General features: G+C 46.2%; 1 protein-coding gene across 1 annotated transcript in view; it reads right to left on the minus strand.

The window, feature by feature from the left end:
* Positions 1 to 3108: 3108 nt before the first annotated feature.
* tmem161a (transmembrane protein 161A) overlaps positions 3109 to 17160 on the minus strand; it is a 39191-nt gene continuing 25139 nt past the window's right edge. The window contains exons 9-12 of the mRNA XM_038777302.1: positions 11787 to 11900; positions 10173 to 10347; positions 7302 to 7398; positions 3109 to 4101 (exon numbers count right to left, since the gene is read on the minus strand). Coding sequence (XP_038633230.1) covers positions 3830 to 4101; positions 7302 to 7398; positions 10173 to 10347; positions 11787 to 11900 — 658 coding nt within the window. The 3' untranslated portion in view covers positions 3109 to 3829. The remainder of the gene's footprint in view (positions 4102 to 7301; positions 7399 to 10172; positions 10348 to 11786; positions 11901 to 17160) is intronic.

A 17160-nucleotide genomic window follows, 5' to 3' on the forward strand; every position in this document is an offset into this window, starting at 1 on the left:
GATGGGACAGTGTAGAGGGAGCTTTACTCTGTATCTAACTCTGTGCTGTACCTGTTCTGGGAGTGTTTGATGTGACAGCGTAGAGGGAGCTTTACTCTGTATCTAACCCTGTGCTGTACCTGTTCTGGGAGTGTTTGATGTTAACACTAGGTAATTAATTTTTCTACCTTCCAGCACCAACATCTTTCACAATGGAGAGCATATTAACCAATGTATAGTATAGGAGCTTACAAGCTATACATTAATTTTCAACAGAGGCCATTGTTTTGTAACACATTTATAAAATGCCTTGTACTGTGAGATATTTCTTCCTAATAGTTATCCCATGTACAAACAGGTTCACATATACCTGGATCTATTTTTAAAACACTTGTTAAAATCATTGCCATGATCAATATCTTACACTGGCTTTGCAAAGGTTATTATTTGCACTTATTGATGTCAACAGGATTATGGCAGATTTTGAACTTGATACTTGGTACAGGAGGTAATAAGCCCCTTCCTTACCCACTCGCCCACTCCTGGCCACATGTAGTGAGAACAGTTCTCTGTCATCTAACTTTGCAACACTCTTGTCTTAGGAACCCTCTGAGTCAAAAGGTGATAGGTTCAAGTCCCACTCCATGACCTTGAGCACAAAGTCGAGGCTTACACTCCTGGTTCAGTACTGTAGGAGTGCTACACTGTTCAAGTAACTGTCTTTCGATTGAGACGCTAAAAAGTAAGGCTCCAATATCATCTCAGCTGGACGTAAAAGATCTCACAGCACCACTTATAGAAGAGCAGCACGGTAGCATGGTGGTTAGCATAAATGCTTCACAGCTCCAGGGTCCCGGTTCGATTCCCGGCTGGGTCACTGTCTGTGCGGAGTCTGCACGTCCTCCCAGTGTGTGCGTGGGTTTCCCCCGGGTGCTCCGGTTTCCTCCCACAGTCCAAAGATGTGCGGGTTAGGTGGATTGGCCATGCTAAATTGCCCGTAGTGTCCTAAAACAGTAAGGTTAAGCGGGGGGGGGGGGTTGTTGGGTTACGGGTATAGGGTGGATACGTGGGTTTGAGTAGGTTGATCATGGCTCGGCACAACATCGAGGGCCGAAGGGCCTGTTCTGTGCTGTTCTATGTTCTAGCAGGAGAGTTCTTCCCAGTGTCCTGGACAATATTCATCCCTCACAGGGCGGCATGGTGGAACAATGGTTAGCACTGCTGCCTCACAGCTCCAGAGATTCGGGTTCAATTCCGGCCTTGGGTGACTGTGTGGAGTTCATACTTTCTCCCAGTGTCTGCGTGGGTTTGCTCTGGTTTCCTTCCACAGTCCAAAGATGTGCAGGTTAGGTGAATTGGCCATGTTAAATTGCCCCTTAGTGTACAAATGGTGAGGTGGGGTTACGGGGATAGGGTGGACGTGTGGGCTTAATTAGGATTCTCTTTCCAAGGGCTGGTGCAGTCTCGATGGGCCAAATGGCCTTCTTCTGCACTGTAAATTCAATGATTCGCAACTGACTTCAATAAAACAGATTATCTGGTCATTACATTATTTTTATGGGATCTTGCTGCATGCAAATTGGCGGCAGCGTTTCCCACATTACAATATGTCAAAAGTACTTAATTGATTGTAAAGCGCGTTGGGATGCTGAGATTGTGAAAGGTAATATAGAAATAATTTTAACTGGGCATACTCCCAGAGCCTCTGCTGACACTTCCTATCCATTTTCATCTGTTCAGGAAAACAGGCCGCTTGCACAGGTTTCGTCTCTGAGGAGGCAGTGGTATCTGGACTAGCAATCCCAGAGTAATGCCCAGGGGACCCGGGTTCGAATCCCACCATGGTTCATGCTGTAATTTGGATTTTAAAAACCTGGAATTAATGTCTAATGGTGACCCATCAATTGTTGTAAAAACCATCTCGTTCATTAAAATCTGTCTGAAACCTGGTCTGGACTCCTGAAAATGTGGTTGATTCTGAACTGGCCTTTGAAATGGCCACTCAACTCGAGGGCAATTAGGAATGGGCAATAAATGCTGGCCCTGCCAGTGACACCCACATCCCATAATGAATGTAAAAAGAAGCAAAAGGGCTGGAATCCTATTCTAGAATATTCCCATTATAGTATATAGCCATTATAAAATATAAACACAGCCTTAATAAAACATGACCATCATACAATACAGCCATTATAGAACATACCCTTTGCAGAGCAAACACATTACGTCACCCAATTAAGAGAATGCACCCAATATCAAGCACACTATATAGAACCCAGCCATTATAGGACACTTCCATTATAGATTGTTTTGCTCTTTTTGAATGTTGGGATCAGATTGTGTGCAATGTAAAACAAGCCGATTTTGCAGTATTGATGGAAACCAATATCACCTCCTGCCTCCACCACTTCTCATCCAGTCCGCTATTGGTGACTCCTGTGCATCCTCACCAATGGAATCATTTTCTTGCAATCTTTGAGCTGGAACTCCAATCATTCTGGATCCCCAAAAACTGACCTGGGTCTGAATTCGCCAAGACTCCATTCTGCCAAGGAACTGTGGGGAGGGGAGGAGCTGAAGCTCCTGTCAAGGCTCTGGCGTAAAGCTGGCTCACAATTGAAGATTCAGCTATTGATGGATGACCCGTTGCTGTTTGAGATGGGGGTGTTGGGTAGAATTCCTTCTGTTCACCCCTCCAAAAGTATGGGACGAGGAGGGTTGGAAGGGTTTAAATACCCAGGGTTCTCCGTCAATTTAGATCGTAGACATATCATAATTGGTTTTCATCCTACTGTGAGCTGCATCCTCCCTCTCCCAGGAATTTTGGTCTCTGTGTTAGTTCCTTTTTTTTTGCAGGGAGATAGATGAATGTTTAAATATCATGTTTAGCCCTCTGCCCTGCAATAACACCGCATGCAAGAAATTTGGACACTGGCCCTCTGAGGGTGAAGTGGCAAGGTGGGTGGATGGAAAGGGGAGTGTTAAATTAAAAACTACACTGTCATTCAGTTACAGTAAGAAATCTTACAACACCAGGTTAAAGTCCACCATGTTTGTTTCAAACACTAGCTTTCGGAGCACTGCTCCTTCCTCAGCTGAGAAAGGAGCAGTGCTCCGAAAGCTCGTGTTTGAAACAAACCTGTTGGACTTTAACCTGGTGTTGTAAGACTTCTTACTGTGCTCTCCCCAGTCCAACGCCGGCATCTCCACATTCAGATACAGGACAGCAAAGCCACAATGAATCAATAACAAAGGACGCCAACAGTCTACCTCTTCCAGTTTTCCCTGGCCAGAATTCTCTGCCCGTTCACGTCAGCGGGATTCTCCAGTCCTGCTGAGCGCCAATTTCTCCGTTCCCACTGGCAGGGGTGAAGGGTGAATTCGAGTCGGACAATCCCGGCCCGTGTACAGTTTTACAATAGGTTTTTTTTGTTACCTCGCTCCAAGACCAAGGTTGAAAGTGTTTGGCACACTGTTTCAACAGTGGAGGCATCCTACTCTAGCTTGATTTTGTCCTTACGGTATGCCAATGGACAGAGATCACGAGCAGCAAAGTCTGCTTTGGCACGTATCTGCTCCCCAAGCAAACAAAAGAGCAGCCAAGTTGGTTTGAGGTGCAGAAGAGCCAGCCAGCAGCTGTGAAGCTAGTGTCTTGGGAGACAACGCCTTTCAGAAAAAGGTGGTGATGACATTTTGGGTGGGGGGGGGGGGGGGGGGGTGCATGAAAGGAGTGGATAAAAAAGTAAAAGAAAATTCTCTGATTCATAATTAATCACTCGTTCTCCAACATGGCAGAAGAGAAGGCACTCCCCAGCTTGCTTTGTTCTCATGTCCAAGCACCCCCCCTTTCCTACGAGGCCATCAAGTACTGATGGAAATAAAGACCAAACAGGTTCGTCACCACTTGACAGGCAGCCAGCCACCAGATCAGGAAGGAGAAGAGGCCCCGGTAAAAGAGGGGCGTGAAAACGCAACAGAGGGTGCTCAGGGTTGCTTTGATCTGAGAGACGGCTACTTGATAATCGTCCTCTTCATCGTCTGCTGGGCTGGAGGAATCTGAACCAACATCCAGAACTGGCGAAACTGGAGGCGGCTCTGGGTAAAAGCCCCAGGAGTAGTCACCTAAATGCAATAAGCACACAATGAGTTACCTCGACGCTAGTGCTGGAGCAGGCCACTCGGCCCAACATAAACATGCTACTGTTTATGCATATAAAGAAGCTAGATAACGATATTAGGGAGAAACAAATACAAAGATACACTGATGGGGTGAGATGTTGGATGGGAGGAGGCTCATATGCCAGTATGAAACGGTTGGGTCAAATGGTTTGTTTCTGTGCTGTACAATCTATGTAAATTCCAAGCATCTGTACAGCTAAAGTCTGACAATGTAATGCAACTACTGTTACTAGCCCATAAGACATAGGAACAGAAGTTGGCCACTTGGCGCATTGCGTCTCCTTCGCCATTCAATTAGATCATGACTGATCCGAAATGATAATCCTCAACTGTACTTTCCCGTCTTATCGCCATAACCCTGGATTCCCTTACGGAATCCCTGTGAAAATGAGGAATAGAAATGGCAAGATTAGGGAACCAGGGATGACGGGTGGAATTGTGAGACTAGCTAAGATGAAAAAGGAAGCATACATAAGATCAAGGCGACTCAAAACTGATGAAACTTTGGAGGAATAGTGGGAAAGTAGGACAAATCTCAAATGCGCAATAAAGAGGGCTAAAAGGGGTCATGAAATATCTTTGGCTAATGGGGTTAAGGAAAATCCCAAAGCCTTTTATTCGTATAGAAGGAGCAAGAGAGTAACTAGAGAAAGGATTAGCCCACTCAAAGACTAAAGAGGGAATTTATGCGTGGAGTCAGAGGAAATGGGTGAGATTCTTAATGAGTACTTTGCCTCGGTATTCACCAAGGAGAGGGACATGACGGATGTTGAGGCTGGGGATGGATGTTTAAATACTCTAGGTCAAGTCGGCATAAGGGGGAGGTTTTGGGTATTCTAAAAGGCATTAAGGTGGACAAGTCCCCAGGAACAGATGGGATCTATCCCAGGTTACTGAGGGAAGCGAGGGACGAAATAGCTGGGGCCTTAACAGATATCTTTGCAGCATCCTTGAGCACGGGTGAGGTCCCGGAGGACTGGAGAATTGCTAATGTTGTCCCTTTGTTTAAGAAGGGTAGCAGGGATAATCCAGGGAACTATAGACCTGTGAGCTTGACGTCAGTGGTAGGCAAACTGTTGGAGAAAATACTGAGGGATAGGATCTATTCACATTTGGAAGAAAATAGACTTATCAGTGATAGGCAGCATGGTTTTGTGCAGGGAAGGTCATGTCTTACAAAGCTAATAGAATTCTTTGAGGAAGTGACAAAGTTAATTGATGAGGGAAGGGCTGTAGATGTCATATACACATGGACTTCAGTAAGGCGTTTGATAAAGTTTCCCATGGCAGGTTGACGGAAAAAGTGAAGTCGTATGGGGTTTAGGGTGTACTAGCTAGATGGATAAAGAACTGGCTGGGCAGCAGGAGACAGAGAGTAGTGGTGGAAGGGAGTGTCTCAAAATGGAGAAAGGTGACTAGTGGTGTTCCCCAGGGATCCGTGCTTGGACGACTGTTGTTTGTGATATACATAAATGATCTGGACGAAAGTATAGGTGGTCTGATTAGCAAGTTTGCAGATGATACTAAGATTGGTGGAGTTGGGGGCAGCACGGTGGCACAGTGGTTAGCATTGCTGCCTACGGCGCTGAGGACCCAGGTTCGAATCCCGACCCTGGGCCACTGTCTGTGTGGAGTTTGCACATTCTCCCCGTGTCTGCGTGGTTTCGCCCCCACAACCCAAGATGTGCAGGTTAGGTGGATTGGCCATGCTAAATTGCCCCTTAATTGGAAAAAATAATTGGGTACTCTAAATTTATAAAAAATACAAAAAAAAGATTGGTGGAGTTGCAGAAAGCGAGGAGGACTGTCAGAGAATACAGCAAAATATAGATAGATTGGAGAGTTGGGCAGAGAAATGGCAGATGGAGTTCAATCCCGGCAAATGCGAGGTGATGCATTTTGGAAGATCTAATTCAAGAGCGGACTATATGGTCAATGGAAGAGTCCTGGGGAAAATTGATGTAGAGAGAGATCTGGGAGTTCAGGTCCATTGCACCCTGAAGGTGGCAACGCAGGTCGATAGAGTGGTCAAGAAGGCATACAGCATGCTTGCCTTCATCGGACGGGGTATTGAGTACAAGAGTCGGCAGGTCATGTAACAGTTGTATAGGACTTTGGTTAGGCCACATTTGGAATACTGCGTGCAGTTCTGGTCGCCACATTACCAGAAGGATGTGGATGCTTTAGAGAGGAGGTTCACCAGGATGTTGCCTGGTATGGAGGGTGCTAGCTATGAAGAAAGGTGGAGTAGATTAGGATAGTTTTAGTTGGAAAGACGGAGGTTGAGGGGGGGACCTGATTGAGGTCTACAAAATTATGAGAGGTATGGACAGGGTGGATAGCAACAAGCTTTTTCCAAGAGTGGGGGTGTCAATTACAAAGGGTCACGATTTCAAGGTGAGAGGGGGAAAGTTTAAGGGAGATGTGCGTGGAAAGTTTTTTACGCAGAGGGTGGTGGGTGCCTGGAATGCTTTGCCAGCGGAGGTGGTAGAGGTGGGCACGATAGCATCATTTAAGATGCATCTGGCAGATATGTGAACGGGCGGGGAACAGAGGGAAGTAGATCCTTGGAAAATAGGCAACAGGTTAGATAAAGGATCTGGATCGGCGCAGGCTGGGAGGGCCGAAGGACCTGTTCCTGTGCTGTAATTTTCTTTGTTCTTAATATACCACCTCCAACACCATGAGCTCTTATTTTATTAAATAGCCTTTTGTGAGGTCCTTCCTATCTATACAATTCAGTCTCGTAGTAGATACTCGTGAGTGTGGCCTCAGAAAACAGCAAAATAGTGAGGACCTCAGGAGGAAAGGGACATCCTAGAATCAAAGTGAGGAGCTGTTTGAGGGTGATGTCTGGAAGCATGTTTCCACATAGCAAAGGTGCAGTGAGAATCTGGGACTCTTTCCCGCCCCCAAAATTATTGTTGAGGTTGGGTGTCAAATAAAACATTTCAAGACTGAGATTGATTGATTTTTGTTGGGCAAGGATATCGAGGACATGGAACAAAGATGGGTAAATGGAATTGAAGTTACAGATCAACCGGGATCTAATTAAATGGGGGAATGGAACCTTTTCTGAATGCAAAATAAATGACCGACAGAGACAGTTTTATTACTTCTTCAGTATTATTTCAGTTGCTTACCCAACACTTTCAGCAGCAGGGTGGAGTGCAGGATAAGGATTATGGGGCCCAGGTACTGCACAGTGACCACACACAGATAGCAGAACACTCGAGAAATCTGCAGCAGGTAATAAAAATATCCCACCAGTCACTAACAACCTTGCTTTGATCTGCTGATAAAGAGATGCTACTGTTCATAAGCTACACATTGGGAATAATCACAGAATTTACCCGGGCCAGAGTTCCAGGATCTGGTCACGATCCCCAGTTACAGCAGCCCGAGAACAATATTATGATCCATGTCACTCCAATTCTGGGTGTCTATTACTTTCTATATAAACACCTACACCCCTCAATTAGATTCCAGTCTATGAGGAAAGGGTTAACATCAGAAGCATACAAGACACTGATGCAATAATATTGGAGGTGATTCTCCGGCTGCGTTACGCTTGGCGCAAATCCCGTTGTGTTGGGGGAATTGCGGGAGAGCCCTGTTCTCATTCTCCCGGCCTGCTCCAGCTGGTATGATCAGGACCTTGCCCAAAAAAGGTGAGAACCTGGACACAACTCAGTTGCATTCATTTTAATCTCATTAGCAAGATTAAAGTTAAATGTAGCTGCCTCCTGCTATTCACCCACCCCCTCAGCGGGAAGTCCCCCTGCTGAGAATCACTACTGGTCCCTAAAAGTGGGGACTAGATGCCAGAGGAACTGAAGGGGAACAAGGGGTGAGTACCGTCTTTACATTTGCATCCAGGGTACAGAGGGAGGTCTTTCAGGGGAGGTTGGGATCAGGGGGACGTATGACAAGTCTTCCCTCTGTGGTTTTGAAACCATTAAGGTCTCTCCTAGCATGACAATTTAAATAACCTGTCAGATGAAGGTAACAGTCTTCCCTTTGATGTGTTGGAACCTTTGAAATGATTTTATCACATTCAATTTGATTCCCCTTTAACAGCCTCTGGGCTTGCTGAGAAACCAAAAAGCTTTGAACTGCATTGTTTACATTCAACAAGGTCCATTATTTTTATACAAGCCTCTTGATTGGCAGGTCCAGGCTATTTCAAAGGAGGAATAAGTTTGGCTTCTTTTTATGGCTCTTCACTGTCCATTAATCTGAAGTGCTTCCTGTTTTGAGCGGGTATTGTTTCTAATCACAGGTTTTTTTCAAGAGGCTGTTTCTTTGTTCTGAAGGGCTTTCTGGAAAGAGCGGGTATTGTTTCTAACCCCAGATTTTTTTCTGCGAGGGTTTCCTCTGTTTTGAAGTCCTTCCCAGAAAGGCCAGGTGCTCTGAGTGCTGCCCTCTGGCTGTGGCACTAGGCTGATACTGCCAAGGTGCAGTGCCAATTTAGCGCTGTTAAGGAGCAGAGGTGAAGGGGGGGGGGGATGAATGGTGTAGGGGCCTGAAGGGGGTCTTTGGTGAACCCATAGCAGGATTCCGCTCACTGGGGGAAGGGGGCCTTGCCCGTGATTTAAAAAAAAATAAATTTAGATTACCCAATTATATTTTCCAATTAAGGGGCAATTTAGCATGGCCAATACACCTACTCTGCACATTTTTGGGTTGTGGGGGCGAAACCCACGCAGACACGGGGGGGAATGTGCAAACTCCACACGGACAGTGACCCAGAGCCGGGATCGAACCTGGGACCTCAGCGCCGTGAGGCGGTTGTGCTAACCAATAGGCCACCGTGCTGCCCGTTGCCCGTGATTTTGAGGGGAAGTCGGGGAGAGAGGGGGTGTGGGCTGCAGTGTTATTCTGAGATCGGGGCGCCGCTCTCTGATGATCTGGCCTCACTGGCTACTTCATGGCACTAATCACCCCTGGCTCCAACAAATTTCTAAGTGTGGGTGGATTGCAATCTGGATCACGCCGATCCACCCAACCGGAATCGTACCCCATTTCCCACCAGGGACCATACTGAGAAACCTTTTTGGGAGAATTCCGCCCTGTCAGACTACTTCACTGAGAATTAGGAGACGCCAGGAAGGAGGAGAAACTCAAACTTCATACAGAGGTCAAAACGTGTAAATACTTTAAGAGTCATTGTTTTGAGAAACTACAAACTCGAGCAGCATAGGTTGGTAAAATAGACAATCCCCCAAAACTCCCATATAGATCGACCACATAATGAAACAGCCTGTGACTCCCTCCCGGATATAATACATACATAAAGAACAAGATCATTGTGACCTCTTGGTGACCTAAGGATCTGCTTAAGATCAAGTAGCCCCACTCTTGGTTATCTGTTATTACATGAATTGCTTTTTCATGGCATTGCAGAATGGGAATCAAGATCAGCGATAGGCTTCATGTGAAGTAGAATTAGAGTGCAGGAGATCATTGCACCTGAGAACGTGAGTAAAATAGCAAGGTTTTCGGTACTATGAGAAGCAGAGAAGTACTTTTTGGAATGCGGGTGAGCAGCTAGGAAATAGAGAACTCAGATCCAGCAGCATCACACTAGTAAAAGGGTGTAACTACAGCATGACATGTTTACACAAGGAGCTCCCATTCTTTATTGGAAGACGTTGCCGACTAAAGCGTAGCAGCAGGAAGCAAGATATCAACAGGAATAGTGTGGAGATGGAAGCTTCTAACTTGTGTGTATCTGGTCTATCAATTTTAGGCAACAACAGCTGTGTCTTCCTGCATAAATTAGAGGCTAATTGTTCTCGAGTAGTCCTGAGGTCAGAATGATTTTCTTTTTTTCATACTTTTTCAGATTTTAAAAGAAATTCTGGCATCAAATGTCGATTAGAAGGAATCTCCTATAAATTTGATCTGAATGTTTCCTTCCAAAACTTTTTCACCAATTTTCTTAGTATCTCACACACAGGGTCGTACAGGACTAATTAGTCCTCCTCTTTCTCATAATTCCTCTAATGTACCTTCCGCTGAATTTCAATCATAAGGATACTTCCAGCCTCCTTCTTCATTTGTGCCACCCACTTTTCCGCCAGGTTTAGGTACGCCTGCAGGTGGTAGCGGGTCATTGCCAGACGGAGCGTGCAGAGGGCGATAATTATCCACAGGCGCACTGTGTTGTATGTCGTGTCGGACATCCTTCAGAATCAAATGAGCAAGGAAGACCAAAGTCAGAATTTTGTATCGTTACTACATTAATACGCTTTATTCAGGGGCGGCAGTGGCTAGCACTGCTGCCTAGGGCACCAAGGAACCGGGTTCGATCCTGGCCCCGGGTCACGGTGCATGTGGAGTTTGTACATTCTCCCCGTGTCTGCTTGCGACTCATGCCCACAACCCAACCGTGTTCCGAGTAGCTGGATTGGCCATGCTAAATTGCACCATAATTGGAAAAAATTATTGGGTACTCTAAATTTATTTTTAAAATGAAAACATAGAAAGTAGAAGCAGGAAGAGGCCCTTCAAGCCTACTCCGTTACTCATGATCATGGCTGATCATCAAGTTCATTACTCTGATCCAGCCTTCCTCCATATATCTCTTGATCCCATTAGCTCCAACATCTATATTTTCTAGCCTTGTTAAACGTGTCAGAGAAAAAGCTCCAACACTGGACACTCACTGAGTTACCAAAACTGCAGGATTGCCCTTGAATTTCCAGGCATTGAGAATAATTTTCAGGACAGTGATGTGAGCAACATTCAAGAGACAAATTGTAGGGCATTAACATTCTTTTTTAAAATAAATTTAGATTACAAAATTATTTTTTTTCCAATTAAGGGGCAATTTAGCGTGGCTAATCCACCTAACCTACACATCTTTGGGTTATGGGGATGAAAGCCACGCAGACACGAGGAGAATGTGCAAACTCCACACGGACAGTGACTCAGGGACGGGATTCAAACCCAGGTCCTCAGTGTCATAGGCAGCAGTGCTAACCACTGCGCCACGTGCCGACCTAAGGGCATTAACATCTTTCAATTGTTTTTTTAAACAGTAGGAAAATAAGGCTGTTTGACCGATAGACAGGATTAATCCTATTGTCTAAGGAAAATGTGGGGGGTGGGGAAGGATAGCTCACGGCAGAAGGTCATGTTAATAAACCTTGAGGAATAAACCATGCCAGAGTTAGCAACCCTACACATCACCTAGGTTGGCACACTTACCTGGTGAAGCTTGTACCCAGGCTACATTTACCGTCTTATTCCTCCCCCCTCCTCTGATGTTCCCTGATTGGGAGTTTGCACTGTTTTTTCCATGAAGGAGTGGATACTTGTCAAAGGACAGAAAAATCAAAGGCGGCATGGTGACGCAGTGGTTAGCACTGGGACTAGGGCGCTGAGGACCCAGGTTTGAATCCCGGAACCTGGTCACTGTCCGTGTGGAGTTTGCACATTCTCCCCGTGTCTACGTGGGTCCCATCCCCACAACCCAAAGGTGTGCAGTTTAGGTGGATTGACCATGCTAAATTGCCCCTTAATTGGGAAAAAAAATTATTGGGTACTCTAAATTTATAAACAAAAGGACAGAAAAATCCAAGAAGGTACAATGAAGGTGCGAGGGATCGCTGGGTACTCACAGCTCCATCTTTTCTTTTCCAAGTGGCATGTTCATCACAAAGTCTCTCGTGATTGGTTTCACCCACAGCAATAAAATGATGATAGGTGCCAGAAAGTTGGCTTGCAATAGGATCCTGGGAGAGGGACAGGAAACAAAGACCATGAGGGGAACATATTACTGCAACTAAAACAGTATTGTATACAAATAATCCTGCCCCAAGTTGCTGCATAAAGGCAGCAAGGACTAATAAATGGTCAAGTCAAGAAGGGAAGGATTTGGGGAGAGATAACCAAATCGTTTGGACAAAGAAATAGGCCAAATAACAACAGCTTGTATTTATACAGCACATTTATTGTCATAAAACATCCCAATAAACATCACAGGAGCTCTATCAGACAAGCAGGTGGATTCTTCCAAAATGAGACTATGTCCCCACGCCGGCGTAAAAACAGTGCGGTTTTACTCCCGAAATTGCTATTAAAAAGTAGGACTAATTCAATGCCCTGCAGGAAGCTAGCAGGGACCCGGAGTATATCTTGCAGCTTTAGCTGCGGATACGAGACCCCACACTTCCGGTTTGGAGTCCGCGCATGCGCACAGCAGTGGCCGAGCCGAGCTCCATGGTGGACTTGGACCGCGGAGCCACACCGACAAATGAGACACCCCGCCGCCCCCTCCAATTGGCCGCGTGCCCGAGCATCTAAGCCCGCAGATCTAATCCCGCCGCCTATGAGCCCACCCCCAAGGCCTCCGATCCCTCCCGCCCCCGGCCAGGGCTGCCATGGACTGAGTACGCAGCCGCCATGTCAGCATCCCGACCGGCAATAGTTGGTTGGTTCCACGCCGTCGGGAACTCGGCCGGTTGGGAGCGGAGGATTGCTGGGCGGGCTTCTGGCAATGGCCCCAGGCCGTGCGGCGTACTCTGCGGTCACGTCGATTTTCGGTGCCCCGAGAATTGCCGGACCGGCACCAGGCCCAAATACGGCGTCATGTGGATTCTCTGCCCCCGCGCCGGCTGCGATTCTTCTGCGCAGGACTGGGGAGAATCCAGCCCAAGATCTTTCCCACGTCCTGAAAAGGTTGATGGCATCCCCATTTAACATTTCTTCTTAAAGATGGCACCTCCAGCAAAGCAACACTTCTTCAGTGATGTGCAGAAATGTCAGTGAATGAGGATTGAATGCACAGAATTGCTACATCACAGAAGGAGGCCAATCAGCCCATCATGTCCGCACCAGCTTTCTGAATGACGAATTGTACTCCTCCGCCCACCCCCTTCGCAGCTTCCTTGTCAGATAACAGTCTAATTCTATTTTGAATTCTTCAATTGAATCTGCCTCCACCAAACTCTCAGGCAGCACATCCCAAACCTTAACCACTCACTGCATGCAGAAGCTTTTCTTCATGTCCCTTTTGCTTCTTTTACCAATTACTTTAAATCTGCGCCCTCTCATAGAACAATACAGCATAGAACAGGCCCTTCGGCCCTCGATGTTGTGCCGCACCTTCATTCTGGTGTGCTCCATGTGCCTATCCAATAACTGCTTGAAAGTTTCTAATGTGTCCGACTCCACTATCACAGCAGGCAGTCCACACCCTAACCACTCTCTGAGTAAAGAACCTACCTCGGACATCCCTTCTTTATATGCCACCCTGAACCTTATAGTTATGCCCCCTTGTAACAGCTACATCCACCCGAGGAAATAGTCTCTGAATGTCCACTCTATCTATCCCCCTCATCATCTTTTTTTTTAAAAGTATTTTTATTAAGGTTTTCCAGAATTTTTCACATTAAAACAGTAGTAACAATAATAAAAAAACAAACTAGAGTGAACATTAACATAAGTGCAAAATGAGAATATACAATAACAATTAAATAGACATTACCCCACGCAACTCAGTCTTTCCACACCATCCCAATGAAGGACTCACCCACCTCCCCCCCCCTCCCCCCATGGATTGCTGCTGCTGACATTTTAATTTTCCCCGAGAAAGTCGACGAACGGCTGCCACCTCCGAGAGAACCCTAGTGTAGACCCTCTTAAGGCAAACTTTATTTTCTCGAGGCTGAGAAACCCAGCCATTTGTTTCCCCAAGTCTCTACACTTGGGGACTTTGAGTCTCTCCCCATTAATAAAATCTGTCTCCGGGCTACTAGGGAGGCAAAGGCCAAGACGTTGGCCTCTTTCGCCCCCTGAACTCCCGGGTCTTCTGACACTCCAAAGATCGCTATCTCTGGACTCGGCACCACCCGTTAAGCACCTTGGACATTGCCCTTGCGAACCCTTGCCAGAACTCTCTAAGCTCCAGGCATGCCCAAAACATGTGGACATGGTTTGCAGGGTTGCCTTTGCACCTCAGACAACTGACATCTACCCCAAAAAACTTGCTAATTCTCGCTGTCGTCATGTATGCCCGGTGGACCACCTTAAATTGAATTAGACGGAGCCTGGCACATGATGAGGAGGAATTCCCCCACATCATCTTATAAACCTCTATTAAGTCGCCTCTCATCCTCTTCCACTCCAAAGAGAAAAGCCCCAGCTCCCTCAACCCTTCCTCATAAGACCTATCCTCCAAACCAGGCAGCATCCTGGTAAATCTCCTTTGCAACCCTTTCCAATGCTTCCACATCCTTCCTATAATGAGGTGCACACAATACTCCAAATGTGGTCTCACCAGGGTCATGTACAGTTGCAGCATAACCCCACAGCTCAAACTCAAGCCCCCTGTTAATAAACACTAACACACTATAGACCTTCTTCACAGCTCTATCCACTTGAGTGGCAACCTTTAGAGATCTATGAACATAGATTACATAGAATTTACAGTGCAGAAGGAGGCCATTCGGCCCATCGAGTCTGCACCGGCTCTTGGAAAGAGCACCCTACCCCCTATCCAAGGTCAACACCTCCACCCTATCCCCATAACCCAGTAACCCCACCCAACACTAAGGGCAATTTGGACACTAAGGGGAATTATCATGGCCAATCCACCTAACCCGCAAATCTTTGGACTGTGGGAGGAAACCGGAGCACCCGGAGGAAACCCACGCACACACGGGGAGGATGTGCAGACTCCGCACAGACAGTGACCCAAGCCGGGATCAAACCTGGGACCCTGGAGCTGTGAAGCGATTGTGCTATCCACAAGGCTACCGTGCTGCCCCGTGACATGAACTCCAAGATCTCGCTGTTCCTCCACATTCCTCAGAACCCTGCCGTTGATCCTGTAATCCGCATTCAAATTTTTCCTACCAAAATGAATCACCTCGCACTTATCAGGGTTAAACTCCGTCTGCCATTTTTCAGCCCATCTCTGCATCCTATCAATGTCTCTTTGCAGCCTACAACAGCCCTCCACCTCATCCACTACTCCACCAATCTGGTGTCATCAGAAAATTTATTGACCCACCCTTCAGCCCCGTCCTCCAAGTCATTGATAAAAACACAAATGGCAGAGGACCCAGCACTGATGGTACATCGCTGGTTGCTGATCCTTTCACAAGTGGGAATAGTTTTTCCCCATCTCTGTCCAGACCCGTCATAATTTTGATTACCTCTATGAAATTTCCTCTCAGCTCTCTCTTCGCAAAGGAAAGCAATCCCAACTCCTCCAATCTATCTTCATAACTGAAATTCCTTGGAAACATTTCTGCAAATCTTTTCTGCGCCCTCTACATGCCTTTGTATCCTTCCTTGGATCACAGGAACAGGTGTAGACCATTTGGCTCTGCCATTTAATTAGAACATGGCTAATCATCTCCCTCTTACGCCATTTTCCCTTGCTGTCCCATTTCCCGTGATATCGTGAGTATCCAAAAATCTACTTCGGTCTTGAACATGCTCAATGAATTTCCACTGCCCACTGTGATAGAGAATTCCAAAGATCCACCACCCTCTGAGTAAAACAATTCCTCATCGCCATCTTAATTGGGCCTGCCCCTTATTCTGAAACTGTGTCCTCTGGCTCTAGACTCACCAGCAAGGGAAAACGTCCCATCCACAACCACCCTGTCACACCCTGTAAGAACTATGAAATTTCAATGAGATTACCTCTCATTCTTCAGAACTCGAGAGAATGCAAGCTCAAGTTTCCTCGATCTCTGCTTGTTGGGCAATCGCACCATCGTCTGATGACCTGTTTCACTCCCTCTATGGTAAGTATATCCTTCTTTAGATTAGGAAACCAAAACTGTACACAATGCTCCAGGTACAGTCTCACCAAGGTTCTATACAATTGCAGCTGCAGCACGGCATCTTTATTCCAGTACTCAAATCCCCTTGTGATGAAGCCTATCGCATTATTTGCCTTCCTAATCTTGCTGCACTTGCGTGCCACATTTAGTGAACAAGGACACACATATCCCTTTGGACATCAACACTCCCCAATCTCTCACCATTTGAGAAAGATTCTGCCTTTGTTTATTCTAGCAAAATGGATAACTTCACACTTACATTAAATTCCATCTGAAAAAAATGAAAACCGCTTTATTGTCACGAGTAGGCTTCATTGAAGTTACTGTGAAAAGCCCCTAGTCGCCACATTCCGGCGCCTGTCCGGGGAGGCTGGTACGGGAATCGAACCGTGCTGCTGGCCTGCTTGGTCTGCTTTAAAAGCCAGCGATTTAGCCCAGTGAGCTAAACCAGCCCCTGCCATATTTTTGTCCATTCACTTAGCCTGTCCAAGTCCCCTTGAAGCCTCCTCACAACTCTCAGGTTTTGTGTCATCAGTAAATATAGAAATATTACATTTGGTCCCCTCATTCAAAACATTGATTTAGATTGTGAACAGCTGTGGTCCCAGCACTAATCTTTGCAGTGCCCCACTTGTAACAACCTGCCACCCTGAGACTGGCCTGTTGATTCCTACTTTGTTTTCTGGTAACTGATTCTCAATCCAAACCAGTACATTACTCCCCAATCCCATGTGATTTAATTTTGTTTTACTAACCTGTATGTAACGTTATCAAAACCGTCTGAAAATCCAAATAAATACACCTCATTCCCTGGTTCTCCTTTATCTGTGCTCGAGGTAACGTCCTCAAAAAAAAAACCTCCAACAGGTTTAACAAACATGATTTCCCTTTCATTGGGCGGCACGGTGGCACAGTGGTTAGCACTGCTGCCTACAGCGCTGTGGGCCCCGAGTTCAAATCCCGACACTGGGTCACTGTCCGTGTGAAGCTTGCACATTCTCCCCGTGTCTGCATGTGTTTCACCCCCACAACCCAAAGATGTGCAGGTTAGGTGTATTAAAGAATTCTGATGGCTTTTACATTCTTAGTAATTTGTGTCACAGCAACAAAAATATTAATTTGAGTTTGCGAATTGCTTTGCTTTCTAAATCAATTATTCTGTAATGGAGTTGGAATTTCTTGTGTGGGCAATTTT

This window comes from Scyliorhinus canicula, chromosome 18 (assembly GCF_902713615.1).
Source record: "Scyliorhinus canicula chromosome 18, sScyCan1.1, whole genome shotgun sequence".
Taxonomy (NCBI): Eukaryota; Metazoa; Chordata; class Chondrichthyes; order Carcharhiniformes; family Scyliorhinidae; genus Scyliorhinus; species Scyliorhinus canicula.